The 15,832-nt window shown below is 39.3% G+C and overlaps 1 protein-coding gene and 1 long non-coding RNA gene across 2 annotated transcripts; one reads left to right on the top strand and one right to left on the bottom strand.

Moving 5' to 3' along the window:
• Window positions 1-8: 8 nt before the first annotated feature.
• vps4a (vacuolar protein sorting 4 homolog A) lies at window positions 9-12,641 on the bottom strand. The gene is made up of 11 exons (XM_051951890.1): window positions 12,429-12,641; window positions 11,271-11,382; window positions 11,048-11,192; window positions 10,882-10,943; window positions 7,516-7,635; window positions 7,238-7,394; window positions 6,302-6,450; window positions 5,447-5,528; window positions 5,038-5,257; window positions 3,728-3,868; window positions 9-2,341 (listed from the first exon to the last, which is right to left on the bottom strand). Exons 1-11 carry the CDS (start codon window positions 12,447-12,449, stop codon window positions 2,240-2,242), a joined length of 1,311 nt encoding a protein of 436 aa, XP_051807850.1. The 5' UTR covers window positions 12,450-12,641; the 3' UTR covers window positions 9-2,239.
• A 556-nt stretch (window positions 12,642-13,197) lies between these two features.
• On the top strand, window positions 13,198-15,594 carry LOC127535188 (uncharacterized). The gene is made up of 3 exons (XR_007943854.1): window positions 13,198-13,343; window positions 14,288-14,430; window positions 15,339-15,594. It is a non-coding gene; the product is annotated as an uncharacterized LOC127535188 (long non-coding RNA).
• Window positions 15,595-15,832: the final 238 nt, after the last annotated feature.

Here is a 15,832-nt window from a genome sequence, read left to right on the forward strand (position 1 = left end):
GACGCCTCTTTCCTTTCGTTTGAAATGTCAGTTTTTATTAATCGGGGTTAAATTAGTAATGGTTACATGGCCAGCGGCAGGTCGAGTCCCTCAACAGGGACGGTAAGAACTGAGCTCCACCGAAACCACAACAACACAGCATTGTTTCCTTCTTTACCGTCTCACGAAACGGCACGACGACACTTCATTCGCCTCCCAAAAGAAAAAAACAAAACATAAACAGCGGTTGGTGCTCCTTCATGAAACCAGAGTGAAGCTTCAAGTAAACGTTCTGAGTTTCTTTAGTTACAACAAAAAGTTTAATAAATACTGATGACGATCAGAGCGAAGCAGCAGAGAGACGGATGCACCGATTCTCCACAACCAGGTGTGTATGAGCCGCTGTTAGTCCAACTACAGCCAAGAAAATGTGAATTAATGCTCATTTCCTTCACTACAGTTAGTGTCAGGAGAAAAACAGCAGGTGGCGCCATTTGTACAGTCGGTGAGTTTGACGTTGGAGAAGACGAAATTTAAAGGTAATGAATGATTTCTGTTGAAGTTAGTTACTTCAGTAGATTTTTTTTCAAGGATTTTTAGTGTAAAACAGTTTTCAAGCTAAAAGAATCTCATGTTCAAATGCAAAAACTGAATTTAAGATTCTTAGAGCAGCTCACAACTTTCAAAATCACCATTTGTGTAATTTCAGATGACTTTCAGGTCATTCTGAACAATTTTCACACCACTGAACAAGTTTTTGTCCTTTGTGGCCGGATTTTCATTTCATTTGGACGACTTTCACATAATTTTGACTGTTTTGATGATAAAACACACATTTGAGTTCCGTTTTAAAACTACAAGCAAATTAATTTTACATCCACACAAGGTGTCAGTTTACGGACAAAAACTTGGATAATTTTCACATAATTTTCAAAATTCTTTGTCATTTTGGAGATTTCTCGAGTCATTTCAATACTTTCTTTGACTATTTAATGCAATTTTGAACACTTGGTGAGACATTTTGGGCCAATTTTGAGAAATCTGGGTCACGTTTGCAAATTTTAGATGGACAAAAAATACACCTTTGAGTTCTGTTAAACTGACACCAGATCGGTTTGACGTCCATCCACGTCGTTTATCATCCATCAAATTGTCCAGATTTCTCCACAATGACAAAACACTCAAATAGTTCAAAATAACGTGAAAACTGTCTAAAAAATGGCCAAACAGTTATCCAAAATTCCTCACATTTCTCCAAAAGCTCTGGAAATTTGTCTGTTTTTTTTTCTTTGAGTGTCACACCTGGATGGACGTAAAACTGGTCTGGTTACAGTTTTTAACAACTCAAATGTGTTTTTCCTCCATTGAAAATTACTCAAAGTACATGAAAGTTGTGCAAAATTAAATGCCATGTGTCTCAAATTTCCACACCTTTGTTCATAGGGCCAAAAAAAAAAAAGCACCGAATTACTCACAAATTGTGAAAATTACTCCAAAATGAAAGTGTTGAAATTTGTCTGCAGTTTTCAGCTTTTGATTGACACCTGGATACGTTTTTTTTAATCAATTAAAAATCAGTCAAATGACATGAAAGTCATCCAAAATTAAATGAAATTTTCAACGGTGACAAAAACCCACCAAATTACTGAAAAATGTCCAAAAAAACATTGAAAATTGTTGAAATAACTCAAGAAAAAATGTTAAATGGCATGAAAATTCCTCAAAGTTTCTCTGCATTTTTTGTCTTTTAAACTGAGACACCTGCATGGACGTAAAACTGATCTGGTGTCAGTTTTTATTCACTAAAAATGAGTCAAATGATTCAAAAAGTCTTAAGTCTGTCTAGATTTTTAGTGTTTTAGTTTTTGATAAGTTTCCAGAAATGGATGAGCTGCCGTTAAACTAAACGTCTGATGATTACTGAAGCTGTTTTTCGTCGTGTTTCCGTCCGGCTGCTTCACTCTGACTCTTTAAATAATAAATCTTGGGGCTCTGGAGGTTTTCCACGGGAACATTAAAGACACACACGTTTAATAAAAACACTGAGACGCGTTTCCACTCGCATGCCTGGCAGGAGATCCCACCTCCAGTCCTTCAAAGTGCTCGACGGCAGCAGAATGTTCTCTCAGAGGGACAAACTTCAGTTCGTGGACAAAGATCTACTGTCCTACTGCAGGCTGTAAAAACCAGGAGATGAAGCTGAGGACAACGATGAAGAGGAGGAGGAGGAGTTAGTTTGACCCGTCTGAGAGCAGGAGCTTCATCCCTCCATCCCAAAGTCCTCTGTGAACTTCTTGACCTTCAGCAGGTCTTCAGTGTTGACGGTGGGACGAGTGGTGGACAGAGAGCGCAGCATGTCCGACTGTGGACACAAAATACGCCTTAATGTGATTATTAGTGGAGATAAAATCTGATTTAAATACACGTTACAGCCGCTTTACCTTCATGCAGATGTATCGCTCTTTAATGGACTTCTTCCTTCATTTCTGAGCCTCAGAACTTCATCAGTCCAGCAGACAGAACCAGGACATTTAGGAGGAGAAACATGAGTTCTGCTAAAAACTGACACCAGATCAGTTTAAATCCAGCTAGGTGTCACGGTTTACAGTATTTTGACTCATTTTGGACATTTTTGAGTATTTTTAGACAGGCTTTAAGACATTTTCAGACAATTTCCATAAAATTGTGGAAAACTTTCATGTCATTTTGACAAATTTTAGATGGAGGACTTCAGTTTAAAACTGCAAACATTAGTTTTACATCCATCCAGGTGTCACAAGCTAAAGCCCAAAAATTTGTCCAGAATGATTTGAAAACTGTCATATTACAGAAACCAGATTTAGTCTTTAGATGGATGTAAAATGAATTTTTAAACAGACTTTAAATGTTTCAAAATGTCGAAAAATCATTCCAAATCTCTGAAAATGTCAGTAATGACAAAAAATGGTCCTAAATTTGTCAATTTGTTGAAAATGTTGCCAACAAACCCCCCCCCCCCCCCCAAAAAAAAAAAAAAAATCAAAAATACTCAAATCTGTTGAAATGATTCCAAATCTAGACGTGACACCTGGATGGATGAATAATTTGTCTGCAGCTTTTAACACAACTCGAATGTACGTTTTATCCATCAAAATTAAATTAAAATCAGCCCAAAATGTATCAAAATCTGTCCAGAATGACAAAAATATTACAAAAGTGACAAACTGTTCAAAATGACATCAAAATTGTTGAAAATGTCACAAATGACTCAAAATCCTCCAAATTAAATGAGAATCAGCCTTAAATTTGTCCAGTGACAAATCTTTTAAAAATGTCAAATTAATTAAAAAAAATTCTCAAAACGGCATGAAAGTTGTTCAGTATTAAACAAAATTGTCCCTAAATTAATCAGATTTGTTCAAAACGTGATGAAAAGCTTTCAGATTGACTCAGTATTTCCCCCAAAGTGATTCAAAAATTGGTCAAATTTCACTTCTCTTCAGATTGAGACACCTGGATGGATGTAAACTGATCTGCTGCCAGTTTTTACCAGAACTCAGATGTGTTTCTCCTCCTAAATGTCCTGGTTCTATCTGCTGGACTGATGAAGTTCTGAGGCTCAGAAATGATGGAAATAGTCCATTAAAAAGTGATAAATCTGGAGCCTCCTCTATGGAGCTCTGATGGTTAAATAAAGCGTCTGGAGGTGATGTTTAGCGACGTGAACTCCCCATCAGCTCCACGCTAACGTGTATTCAGCGTTCCTCACCATGCAGACGATGGGCTCCAGCAGTTTGTCGCTCGGTACGTCCATCCAGGTCATCTCTATGGCTGCAGGGTCTCCAGGAGAACACGGGGTCAGCAGGTCGTCCACCATCACCTGGTTGTTGCTTCTGGACGGACCACGGACCTGCAGGAACAACGTCCTTATTTCATACTTTAATGACCGGATGCAGCGTCCGGTTCAGCAACTGGACTCTTCATGTTGAAATTGTAAAAATGTACATTTATTATTTATTCTTCTTTTCTCTGCTGCATCAAAATAAAGAATTCTACTAAGAGCTTCAAGATTTAAGTCAAGTCATTGTTATTTAAAGAACACATTTTACTCAGTGCTTTCAAACAAATGTATCTGAACAGTCTAAACACTACAGCTAAAACCATAAAATATTATACATTACCATACTAATTTAAATATTAAAGTAAAACACATGCGTCCATACAATTATTACTACAAATGTACCTCAGCAGACACTAATACAATCATTAATTAAAATGAACCAACTGAATTAAATTAACGATCTGCAATTAAACTTTATCAATTCACCTCAATCATTAAAATACGTTTTATTTATAATTTGACAATTTTCTCAGCAAACAAAAAAATGTACCGATATAATTAATTGGATAATAAATACGCAGCATTTACCTAACTAATTACTAAAATTCATCCTATTATTGAAACATTGAAATAAAAACCCTGCGATATATTTTATATAAATTCAGCTATTTTCAGTAGGTTTCAAAATAAAACATCTTACAAATTTAGATAATTATATATAATGCATATTTAGGTGACTGAATTCAATAATATATTTATAATTCATCCCAATAATCTAATTAAAATTTAGACAAAATATCACCCAAATTTACCAGACTGAGTACGGTGATTTTAGGACATATTTAGCTGACTAATCTGCATATGAAGGGTTATTATTCATAGAAACTAATCTCCTTGTTGCTACCAGCTCTACGGGTTCCAGGCTTTCTAAGAGTTCTAGGCTTTCTAAGAGTTCCAGGCTTTCTAAGAGTTCTAGGCTTTCTAAGGGTTCTAGGCTTTCTACGGATTCTAGGTTTTCTACGAGTTCCAGGTTTTCTACGAGTTCCAGGTTTTCTACGAGTTCTAGGTTTTCTACGGATTCTAGGTTATCTACGAGTTCCAGGTTTTCTACGAGTTCTAGGTTTTCTACGGATTCTAGGTTATCTACGAGTTCCAGGTTTTCTACGAGTTCCAGGCTTTCTACGGATTCTAGGTTTTCTACGAGTTCTAGGTTTTCTATGGGTTCCAGGCTCTCTGACCTTCTTGAAGTGCGTGGCCGACTGGACCTTCCTGACCGGCTGCATCAGGGCGTCTCTGACGATGATGCTGATGTCGGCTCCGGAGTATCCGTCGGTTTTCCTGGCGAGCTGCCGCAGGTCGGCTTCACTCAGGCTGTGAGGAGTGTTACCGAGGTGGAGGCGGAACATCTGGGCCCGAGCCGGTTCCTCTGGCAGAGGGATGTAGATCCTCTTCTCAAACCTGAACCACGACGACAAGGAGAACAGGAAGCTGCTTAGCTGAGGAGAAGACGTCAGTCACTGGAGCACAGAGATGCACTCTGGGTAACGTAGTGGGGAAACTTTTAGGGAGACGTGAATCTTTGAACCGTTATTTCCAGAGTTGGCAGCAGTAAACAAGCGTTACTCTAACAGCAGTTTGTTCTCTGACCTTCTGCGGATGGCGGCGTCCAGCACCCAGGGGATGTTGGTGGCTCCCAGCACCAGAATCCCATCGTTGTTGTTTCCGACACCTGAAACCAGAGAGCTGCAGTCACACACCTGAAACCTGAACCCAGAGTTCACTGAACAGAGGGAAAACATCAGGTTGGAGAACAAATGTTCTCGTGTTGTCCTCCCCAGAAAATGTTCCTGCCTTGTCTGAAAAAAAAAGTCCAAAAATTCAGAAAAAAATTTCCCCAATTTTATAAAAATTTGCAAAATCTTCAGGAAGAAAATTCCTGAAAAGTTTCCCTCTTTAAATAAAAAAATCCCCATATTTGACAGCGAAAGTAACTGGATTTTGGGTTAACATTTTTTTGTTTTTTTTCCACCAAAAATGTTCAATAATTTCCAAAAAACAATTTTGAAAATGTGGAAGTTTCCACTGTGAAAATATTTTTCCCCCCACATTTTTCGTCCTGCAATTTGACCCGCAAGACAACAGGAGGGTTAACAACTAAACGACCCACTGCACCAACAGAAAACATTCACTTTATCACTGTTCCTGATTTACTCATTAGTCCAGGAGGTTTTTCTTCATTTGTGTTCTTATAATAATTATTAAGAAATAAAGTTGGGAAATCCCTGCTTTATGTCCTAAATAGTCCTTAATAATAATAATCCTTTAAATCATTTCACCCATTTTTAATTCACATTTAAACAGGTATTAAATGATTTTTAGTAGAAAAACAAAAGTGTGTAACTGAACAATTTCAGTTAAAGCATCTTTATATACAGTAAAGGAAAGAAGAACCATCTCTAAGTCTGTGCTTCTGGTTCTGGTTCTGGTTCTGCTTGGACTCACCCTGCATCTGGACCAGGAACTCGGTCTTGATGCGTCGGGCGGCTTCGCTCTCGTTCTCGTTCCTGGAGCCGCACAGAGAGTCGACCTCATCGATGAAGATGATGGAGGGTTTGTGTTGACGGGCCAAATCGAAGAGGTTCTTCACCAGCCTGGAGGACACGGGGACGGAGAGGTCAACCAGCAGACGAGACGCTAACTGGACTTACTTTTGTTCCTGCTTCCAGGAATCCATCACGGCTGAATTTAGCTGCAGCTGATTGGTCGACTCCTGGATCTCATCACAGCAGTTTATTTGGAAACTTTTTTTTAGCTCTTTTATTATGAAAACTTGCCAAAATGAATTTCTGAAAGCATCTGAGGTGAGACCTTGTTGAATCCATCTTTACTTTAGATTTAAACGGTTGGTAAAAGCGTCTAATTTGCATAAAGTAGCTGAAACCTCAACGTATGCAAATGAGCAGAATTTATACAAAAACAATAAATCAGAAGTGTTGAAATGATTGATCCCGTGGAAACTTATCACTAAAGTTGTAGTTTAATTGCGTTTAACCAGTTTTAAAAGAACTCCAGTCTTTTATAATTTAACACATTGTGGATGAACATTTAGGACTGCGGTTTGAAGTTTCATTCATTTTTCAAGCGTTTACTCATTAAAATATGGTAAAAAAAAAAAATTACCATTGCAGCTTTGCAGAATCAAACGTGTCCAAATGTCTTCATGTTCAGGTAAATATCTAAAACCATCAATATTCAGTTTATAATCACGTGTGACAGCAAAAAGAAGCTGGAATCAGACCGTGGTACCCCTTTTATTCACTAGAATCCACTCATCCAGCTGTCAGACTGCTTCAGGAGGATTTCTCTCTTAATTAATCGACCGTTTCGCCTCTAAGAACAGTCAGATTTCTGCGCTGTAATGCATTTTCAGGAACTCACTTCTCGCTCTCTCCCAGCCACTTGGACATGAGGTCTGAGGACGACACGGAGAAGAAGGTGGAGTTGTTGGCTTCGGTGGCCACGGCTTTGGCCAGGTACGACTTCCCTGTTCCTGGAGGGCCGAAGAGCAGGATTCCTCTCCACGGAGTCCTTTTGCCTGAGGAAGAAAGACACCCAGGTATAAAGTAGCTGCAGAGATACTGAGAAAAGGAGCATTTACCAGTGATTTATTGTGAGTTTGACTCTTTGAAGCTGGTATGTGAGTGGAGGGAGCGTACCTGTGAAGAGGTGAGGGAATTTGATGGGCAGGATGACGGCTTCCTTCAGAGCTTCTTTAGCTCCTTCCAGTCCAGCCACATCGTTCCACCTCACGTTGGGTTTCTCCATAACGATGGCACCTGTAAACACAGGTAGGACGTCATTAACACTAGGGTTAGAACTTTTTTCCAAAATCAAAGTCCTGCATCATGATTGGATGAACTTCTTGGTATAATTGAAGAAACCAAACTCCAGTTTCAACACTCTTTTAAAAAAGTCCCCCCAAAACAAAGCCGATGACATGAAATACGAAGCCGTGCTAAGTTATAAGGGCCATTACTAGTCAATGTGACTGATGATGGATCAATGATGAGTTGATCTGCCATCATAATATGCTGGAGTATCACTTTCTATTCTTGCTTTCACTTTATAAGCCATATCATTGGCTGTAATGTGTATTTAATACTTCTTTGTTTCAGGGGGACTTTTTTAAAAGAGTGTTGAAAATGGAGTTTGGTTTCTTCAATTATACCAAAAAGTTCATCCAATCATGATGCAGGACTTTGATTTTGGAAAAAAAAAAGTTCAAAAAGTTCTAACCCTAGTTAACACACCAGCAGACCTGCCTCTAATAAACACTATTACTACAGTTATGTAGCCTCAAATGCACTGACGGGTTTGAGATGTTAGCGACCTCATAAACCTTCATAAAGGCCCGATGAAGCCACATATTAACCCTGAGTTTTAAAGGCATGTTATCGATAAAATAAACTGCAAAAATGACACCTTTTGTCAGAGCTAGAAACGGTCAAAATAGAAAAACTGTCAGATTTTTTAACTTTCAGTCATTTAATGTTACATGTGTGAAATATGAACTAAATTCAATATTTCATCAAAATGACTTAATTCTACTTGTCTCATTTGAAAAAATAAAAACATTAACTGTTTGCTTCAAATAAATTCTGAGCTCCTCTGTGCAGCCATGAAGCCACGACTGACCCGGCTGTAAGAAACATCACACGAGTTTTCAGGTTGAACTGCAGGCAGTGTTTCCACAGAGAGACAGAGGAAAGTCAAAGCTACTGGATGAATCAAATACAAGCAGCATGGCTCAGAAACAGAACAGATGTGGAAGTTGGAGATACATTCAGCATGGAGAAACATCTTTCTACTGATGATCAGAGCAGAGAGAAAAGTCTGGAGAGCAAACATGGAGATAGTTAAAAATCTCCAGTATGTGGAGACAAAACCACCACCATAAAACAAAACAACTTTGGATAAACTAAAGACTTTTACAGCCTCCATCAGTTTTTGGACGTCATTCAAGATCTTCTGGCTTCACGAGCTCCAAATTAGTCCTGGAAAACTACGCAGCGGGTCAGAGAACAAAAATAACTCACAGTAAGTTAGCTGCCGATGAGTTTAAATGTCGATTAGCTGGTGACGTTTGTCAGCTGACTGGGAATGCTCTGATATAAAGGCATCGTTTACTTACAGGAGACGAGTGCGCCACTCAAGCGTTAGCGGCTAACAGCATCTAAAATCCATCATCTACACTGGATTAGAAACACACCGAGAACATCCTCACAGTCTGAGGAGATTCTACACAAGCACACCAAGTTTACTGCTGACGTCACCACAGAATGAGAACAATACCGAGAACATCCTCACAGTCTGAGGAGATTCTACACAAGCACACCAAGTTTACTGCTGACGTCACCACAGAATGAGAACAATAACCGCTTTCTTTACTCATAAGGTGTTGGTAATACGTGTACATATTTATATGCAGTCATGGAAAAAATGATTAGACCACTCTTGTTTTCTTCAGTTTCTTGTGCCACTAAAGGTACATTGCCTGAAGAATATGATAAACAGGACTTTAAATGCAGCTGATTCCATCATACTTTATGTCCTATCTGACATGCTGAAGCTTCACTGTATTTCCAGAGTACATAAGAGGACATCTCATGTCATCAGTAGCACGTGTAAAGGCCTACAGTGGTTTCCTGCTCACTTTCAAGCCGTTATCAGCTCTCACATAACACCTAAAACTAAAGAATTATGTGAAGACACAAAAGCAGCCATCTTGGCACTGCTGGACAGTTAGTGTGAAGAGCCAATTCATGTACAGGACTACTGCTGAAAACTGTCTTCTTCCAACAGCTGGAAAACTCTTTCCTGCCTCCAATGACTGGATTTTCCAACAAGAAAAGGTCAGTTAAAGCCTGATGGAGAACCAGAACACTGGAACCACGCCTTGGCTGCTCCATCACCAGATCTAAATCCAAATGAAAACCTGAGGAAAGTCATCAAATGCTAAATGGAGAATCACAAGCCCAAAACAAAGCAGATTAGTTAGAATTAGTGCAACAGGAATGGTCTGCTGTGATCAGAAGCTGGTGGAGATCAGAAACAATGGTTCTGAATCAGTACTGACTCCTGTGTGGATCATGGAACTAAAACAGACAGAAAACCTGGAATCCTGAAAGCTGTTTTTGGCAGAACAATGGCATAGCTACTGATGGAAGAACTGAAGTGATTTTGGTTATTATCAAGAAAATCATGGAGAATATCTGGTATCAGCTCTGAAATTAAACTTATGAGCTACTGTTGTTGTTATCATTACATTTGTCCAAACAAATGAACCTTCAGTGGTACCAGGCATTAAAACGAACAAGAAACTGAAGAAAACAAGGGCAGTCTGATCATAACACACACACACACACACACACACACACACACACACACACACACACACACACACACACACACACACACACACACACACACACACACACACACACACACACACACACACACACACACACACACACACGAGAATTTGTCCTCGAATTACTCAAATAACTTGAGGAATTGTTTCAACCCTAGAGCAGACGCCAAACAAACTTTACCCCCTAAATAAATGAAGACTCCAGAAAGACCTGGAGGACCAACGTTTATGCAGACAGTCTGGGACACCTGGAACCTTTTATTGTTTTACTGTGAAGGTCATTACTCTGTCTGTTGTTCTGTTTGTTATGGAAAATAACAAAAATGAAGTACAAGCTGTGACTATGTTCAGTAAATAACTAAAGCAATAATAATAAAATACCATTATCTTAAAAAGAAAATATGAGAACCTTTATGTGAAAAAAAAAAAATCGGACACAGAACCACGTAGGTTGTTCAGAAGGAACATCACAGCACTGATCAGTTTATCAGGTTAAAATTAACAATAATAAATCCTAAATTGCAGCCTTTCTAATTTGGTGATTGCATTATTTTAGCTTAAAATCAACTGTTTTCATCCCTACTAAAACAGTTTAATTTCTAGGTTGCAAACATCCTCCATGTGGGAGTTAAATCCATGTTCATCTGCTCACCCATAAGTTGCTCCTGCAGCTTCTTCTTCTCTGGATTTTCACCCTCGCTGTCACTGTCGCTCCTAAAACAAACACAGACAAACACAGCGAATGTGAAAACACAATAAAACCCATTGTAGAGTTTTATTCCTGAGCGTGTTGTCAGGAAGCAGCAGTAGCAGCGTACTTGTCATTGCTCTGGGCCTCCTTGACCGGCTTCTTCCCCTGCTTGTCTTTGTTCTTCAGATAGTCCTTGAGTTTCTCCGCCCTGTCCAGGTACTGCATGCACTTGGCTCGTATGCTCTCCTTCGCCTTGTCACTGTGGGCCTCATCTGGAAGGACAACATGAAATTCCAATCAGCTGTGAGAACGCAGCAGCACTAGGTCCTGCTCTGGGATGCGGCGCTTACATTTGATGGCGTGCAGGAAATACTCCACGGCATGCTGGTACAGGCGCAGGGCCTCCTCATAATTCTTGGCCTTGTCCTCCTCTGTGGCTTTGGTGACAAGATCAATCGCTTTCTGCAGCACAGACAAAAAAAAAAATCACAATCACTGGTGGGTGGAGACACTTCAGTGAAAACAGGAGGAGGACACGTGATTGTCCTCAACCCCTCAGCCTGCACATGTCAACACAGAACTGCAACCAAAACAAAGCAGCTCATCAGGATTTTAACTGATTATCAGCTAAATTCACTGTGATATTTCACCAGAACAAAAGGCTCCAGGCTCTGCTGTTTTCATGTGAGCTGAGGCCACAGCCCTGCTAACGGCTGCTGCTAATATACACTAATAAACCGCCTCAAGTGAAGGTTTAACCTCAGCTAGCACACATTCATTAACCAACCACAGCTCATTGTCATTATTTCTATATTAAATAGTCATTCTCTATACTAACATTAAACATACATTTAAATGCAACACTTTAACCTCAGGGCTACCTTGCTATCACCGTTAGCAGCTTCACCGTCAGCTCTTTTACTAGATTTTAGCTCGCATTAGAGCTGCTATATCGGCTAAGCTAACCCCAACTGCATTAGCATACACCGGCTGACCGTTATTTTACTAATAGGAGATGTTTGTTTGAGAAACAACCGGTCGTTTAAAAATCGCTTTTTAAAAAATCTGAAGGTATCTCTAGAATCACTAGACACTCTTCTAATTTTCTGGTGGAGAAATACTTCGTCCTTTAAATGATACAACAGATTTTTTAACTCGTTTCCCACCTCCAGTTAATTGTTTTCTATGCAGGTGGCCCACCGGCTGCCATCTTTGTTTTGATTAGCAATCTGAGGCGCAACTTAGGAAACTAATCAAAAATCTTATTTTTACACTCTGCGGACAAAATACTTTTTCAACCGGATGCTTAGGAAAGACTTTACAGATTCTAAATATGCCTTCAAAACGATGATAATTGCTTTTCAGGTGATTAAAACAGCGCTGATTTGGTAACTTTCAATAAAAATCCAATGGTTAGCTCTGTGTCCCAGTGTATGCTAATATGGAACCGAAGCTAGCGCTAAATCAAGTTATATTAAAGCTAACGTTAGCCAGCGAGCTAACCGCACCTGTAATGTTGACGTTGTCATTTCATCTCACTGTTCCGCTGTCCGCCCAGACTTCTGTCCGCTCCCAAGGTGGAACCGTGAACGAATGAAGCCGTCAGCTGCACTATTTTCTAACGGGACTGGTTGTCATGACAAAACACAACAGCAGCTAACGGGGCAGCTAACAAGGATGACAGCTCCGCCTAGACAACGCTGCGGCTACACACAAGCTAGTGCCCACACAAGCACTTCCTTTGCTGTTCACTTTCTAAATAAAACACAACATAACAAGAATATGCACTTAAACACAGTAAAATACATATATAATGTTAAATAATTAAGAATTTCTTACAAATAATGTATTAATAAGTGAAACATGCAATTATTTTCATTAAATATAACAATAAAAACCATTACATATGAGCTTAATTTGAAGATATACATGATGATTTCCGTTTGTGCTGTTAAAACCAGGAACTTGACGAATATTACCAACACTAGAACATAAACAGTACACTGCAGCTACCGCCACCCAGCGGCTGGTAATACAACTGCAGTCACTGCTGTTAAAAACACAACACAAAAAGTGGAAATTAAACCCTAAAAACAAGCAAGTATGAACCCCAACACTCTGAATAACCATAAATACAGTGGCGGATTTTCCGTGGGGGCATGGGGGAGAGTGACCCCCCTGTGATCTGATTGGCCACCCCGTGTGCCCCCCCAAAAAAAAAAAAAAAAAAAAAATTCGTTGGAAATTTCATTACTAGTACTCCGATTTCAGATGCTCATGGACGCAACTTCGTTGTCCGACTTCACCTGAGCGCACCAATGACTTTAGTTTGATCTGTTGATCATATTTCCTTTAGATTTGAAGAATCTTTGAAGACGTTTCCTGATGACGGAGGAGAAGATGAGTAGCTTTGTACCTCTGCGGTAAGAAGACTATGGCCATTTCTCAGTACGTAACTGTCCATACCGGGTTCTCACGTATTCGTGAAACGTCATCATCTAAACTGCATCGGACCAGAATAGTGAGTATAGATATGAATCAGTAGATAGATAAATATATGTGGCTGCAGCTCCCTGTGTAATATTCTGACAAGAATATATTTTATTTTGCCTTATGCATCATTTAATTATAACTGTAGTCACCTAATTGGATAATGGTGTCACATGGTTAAGGACACACTGTATTGTGACGTACTAGCTCCGCCTACCTGTTCGCTCTACTTATTACAAGCTCTGCTCAGTAAAGCGCTTTATCTCTCCTGGTAAACGGGATACCTGCCTCCCTCGTTTATGTACGCACTGTACACACACAGAAACACAACACCCAGTAAACAGGAGGGTTTTATTAGAGGAAGTCAGACATAGTCACACAGAGAAAGATTAGAGCTCACACTGAAACGGAGCTACAGCTCTGTGTCTTGGACAGGATTTATTTTAAAAGCTACATGTGTGACGGTAATAATCCGTGCCAGAGCAGACCTCATTAGCACTTCCGCTAGGTCGGCTAACTTCCGGTCACTCCATGGATGCTGTTCTCGGTAATGTAGCCAGAATATGGATTAATTTTTCGTTTGGGCTTGACAAAGACGAGAACAGAAATATTCAGAGCAAGTGGAGCAGCTAGCTAACGCTTATCACAGTTTTATTTATATTTTTGAAGTCACATTTTTGAAATCATGTATTTTTTCCGTAAAATAAATCACCGCTTTTATTTTGTAGTACTTTAGGACAGCAAGGTCGGACTGATGTTTGAAATACTGACCGACAGCTCAGATTTAACTGTCTGTAGTTCTGTTTTGATGGATGTTAAATTTTCACTCAAAGCCGCCAGGAGCTGGGTCTTTAAAATAACCACCATCTGGTTACAGAGGGAAAGTAGCAGTTCCTCCTTAAGGTCAGAGATTGCAGCATCTGAGGGCCTCTTCAAAAGAAGACGGAGTTGATGAAGATGTTCTGGAGCAGAAAGACCACGACCAAGCAGCCTGGAGATGTTAGGCAGCGTCTCCCTCAGGTGGGTGTCAGCGGTGTTCACGTTCAGATCTGTGGTAATCCTGTCAAAAAAAAAAAAACAGATAAAAATCTAGATTATAAATCAACATGTAACAAAAGCACTCTGTGTATAACGCCATAGTATAGGATGTAGTTCAGAAATGTCACAGTATAGTTTACTTTTCAAGAATAACATAGTATGGCCTGTAGTTCATAGTACATGTCAGCAAAAAAACAAACCATAGATTATTATGTGGTTCAAAAAGCACAGAATGATAGGATATTACCTAAAATTGTCATGTATGATACGTGGTTCAAAAAATGTCATAGTGCAGTATGTTGTCAAAATATTATGTTATTCAAGAAAACATCAGAGTATAATATGTGGTCTAAAAAATGCCAGAGAATAATAGTTCATTGCACAAATAAAAGTATAGTAATTTTTAAAACTGTTCAAATTGTTATATGTTGCGAAAAAACAACAAAAAACTAAAACAAAAAAAACATCATAGTAGTATGTCAATTAAAAAAGCCTATAGTACGGCATGTCGCTCTAAAAAAAGTTTAACCTTTAGTCCACAAAACGTTGTTCTGTCCCGGCTGTCTGAAGTAGATGAGGAGCAACACAAAAACAGTTCAAACGCTGGTTTCCAGAGGGTTAGACGAGGATTTATTAGAAAGAGTAAGTTTACAACAACACAACATGTAAGGGGCTTAAAAGCAAATGGGTGTTAGTAAAATAAAATATATAAACAGAACTAAAAGTGAACTTCACGTGGACATTGATGGACATTCCAACCAGGAACAAAGCCAAAGATCATCAATAAGAAAAAATAAACTCTTCCTGTTCACCTCTTAAAACTAAAAACACACCGCAGTAGCACCCTAAACTAAAACTACCAATGGGTTCCTGTTTTTCTTTCTGAACAGTTCAAAGGTCCCTCTCTGTCTTCCCACACATCCACCAACCACTGGAACACATCTCCAAAGTTCTGCTGAAGCTCAGCTTCCCCTCAGAAGAAGTGCCGCCAGATGAAGGAGCCTTTTGAGAGGCAGCTGGCATCGTGATTGGACGGTACTTTGGTCTGATCCAATCCAGCTTCAGCTCCAGAGACGACAGGCAGGACGAGTCAACGGAGGCCGAGTGGACGAAGGCATGAAGCTGAGAACAATCCAGAAAACACCAGAGGAGTGAGGTAATAAATACATTTAAAAATGGTGCTACTTTGGCTCTGAACAAGTCAAAATGTAAAATTTATGTATATAAGAGCTGACATATAGCAGATAAATGTTAAAAAAGTAGAAAATAATATATATATAGTTGAAATAGACAGCTAAAAGTATGAGATAATTAGTAAAAATTTGATAAATTGTGGATAGAAGAGTGAAAATACACCTTTTAGTGATTAATAGATGTTACAAAA

Source organism: Acanthochromis polyacanthus, chromosome 8 (genome assembly GCF_021347895.1).
Source record: "Acanthochromis polyacanthus isolate Apoly-LR-REF ecotype Palm Island chromosome 8, KAUST_Apoly_ChrSc, whole genome shotgun sequence".
NCBI classification, from domain to species: domain Eukaryota; kingdom Metazoa; phylum Chordata; class Actinopteri; family Pomacentridae; genus Acanthochromis; species Acanthochromis polyacanthus.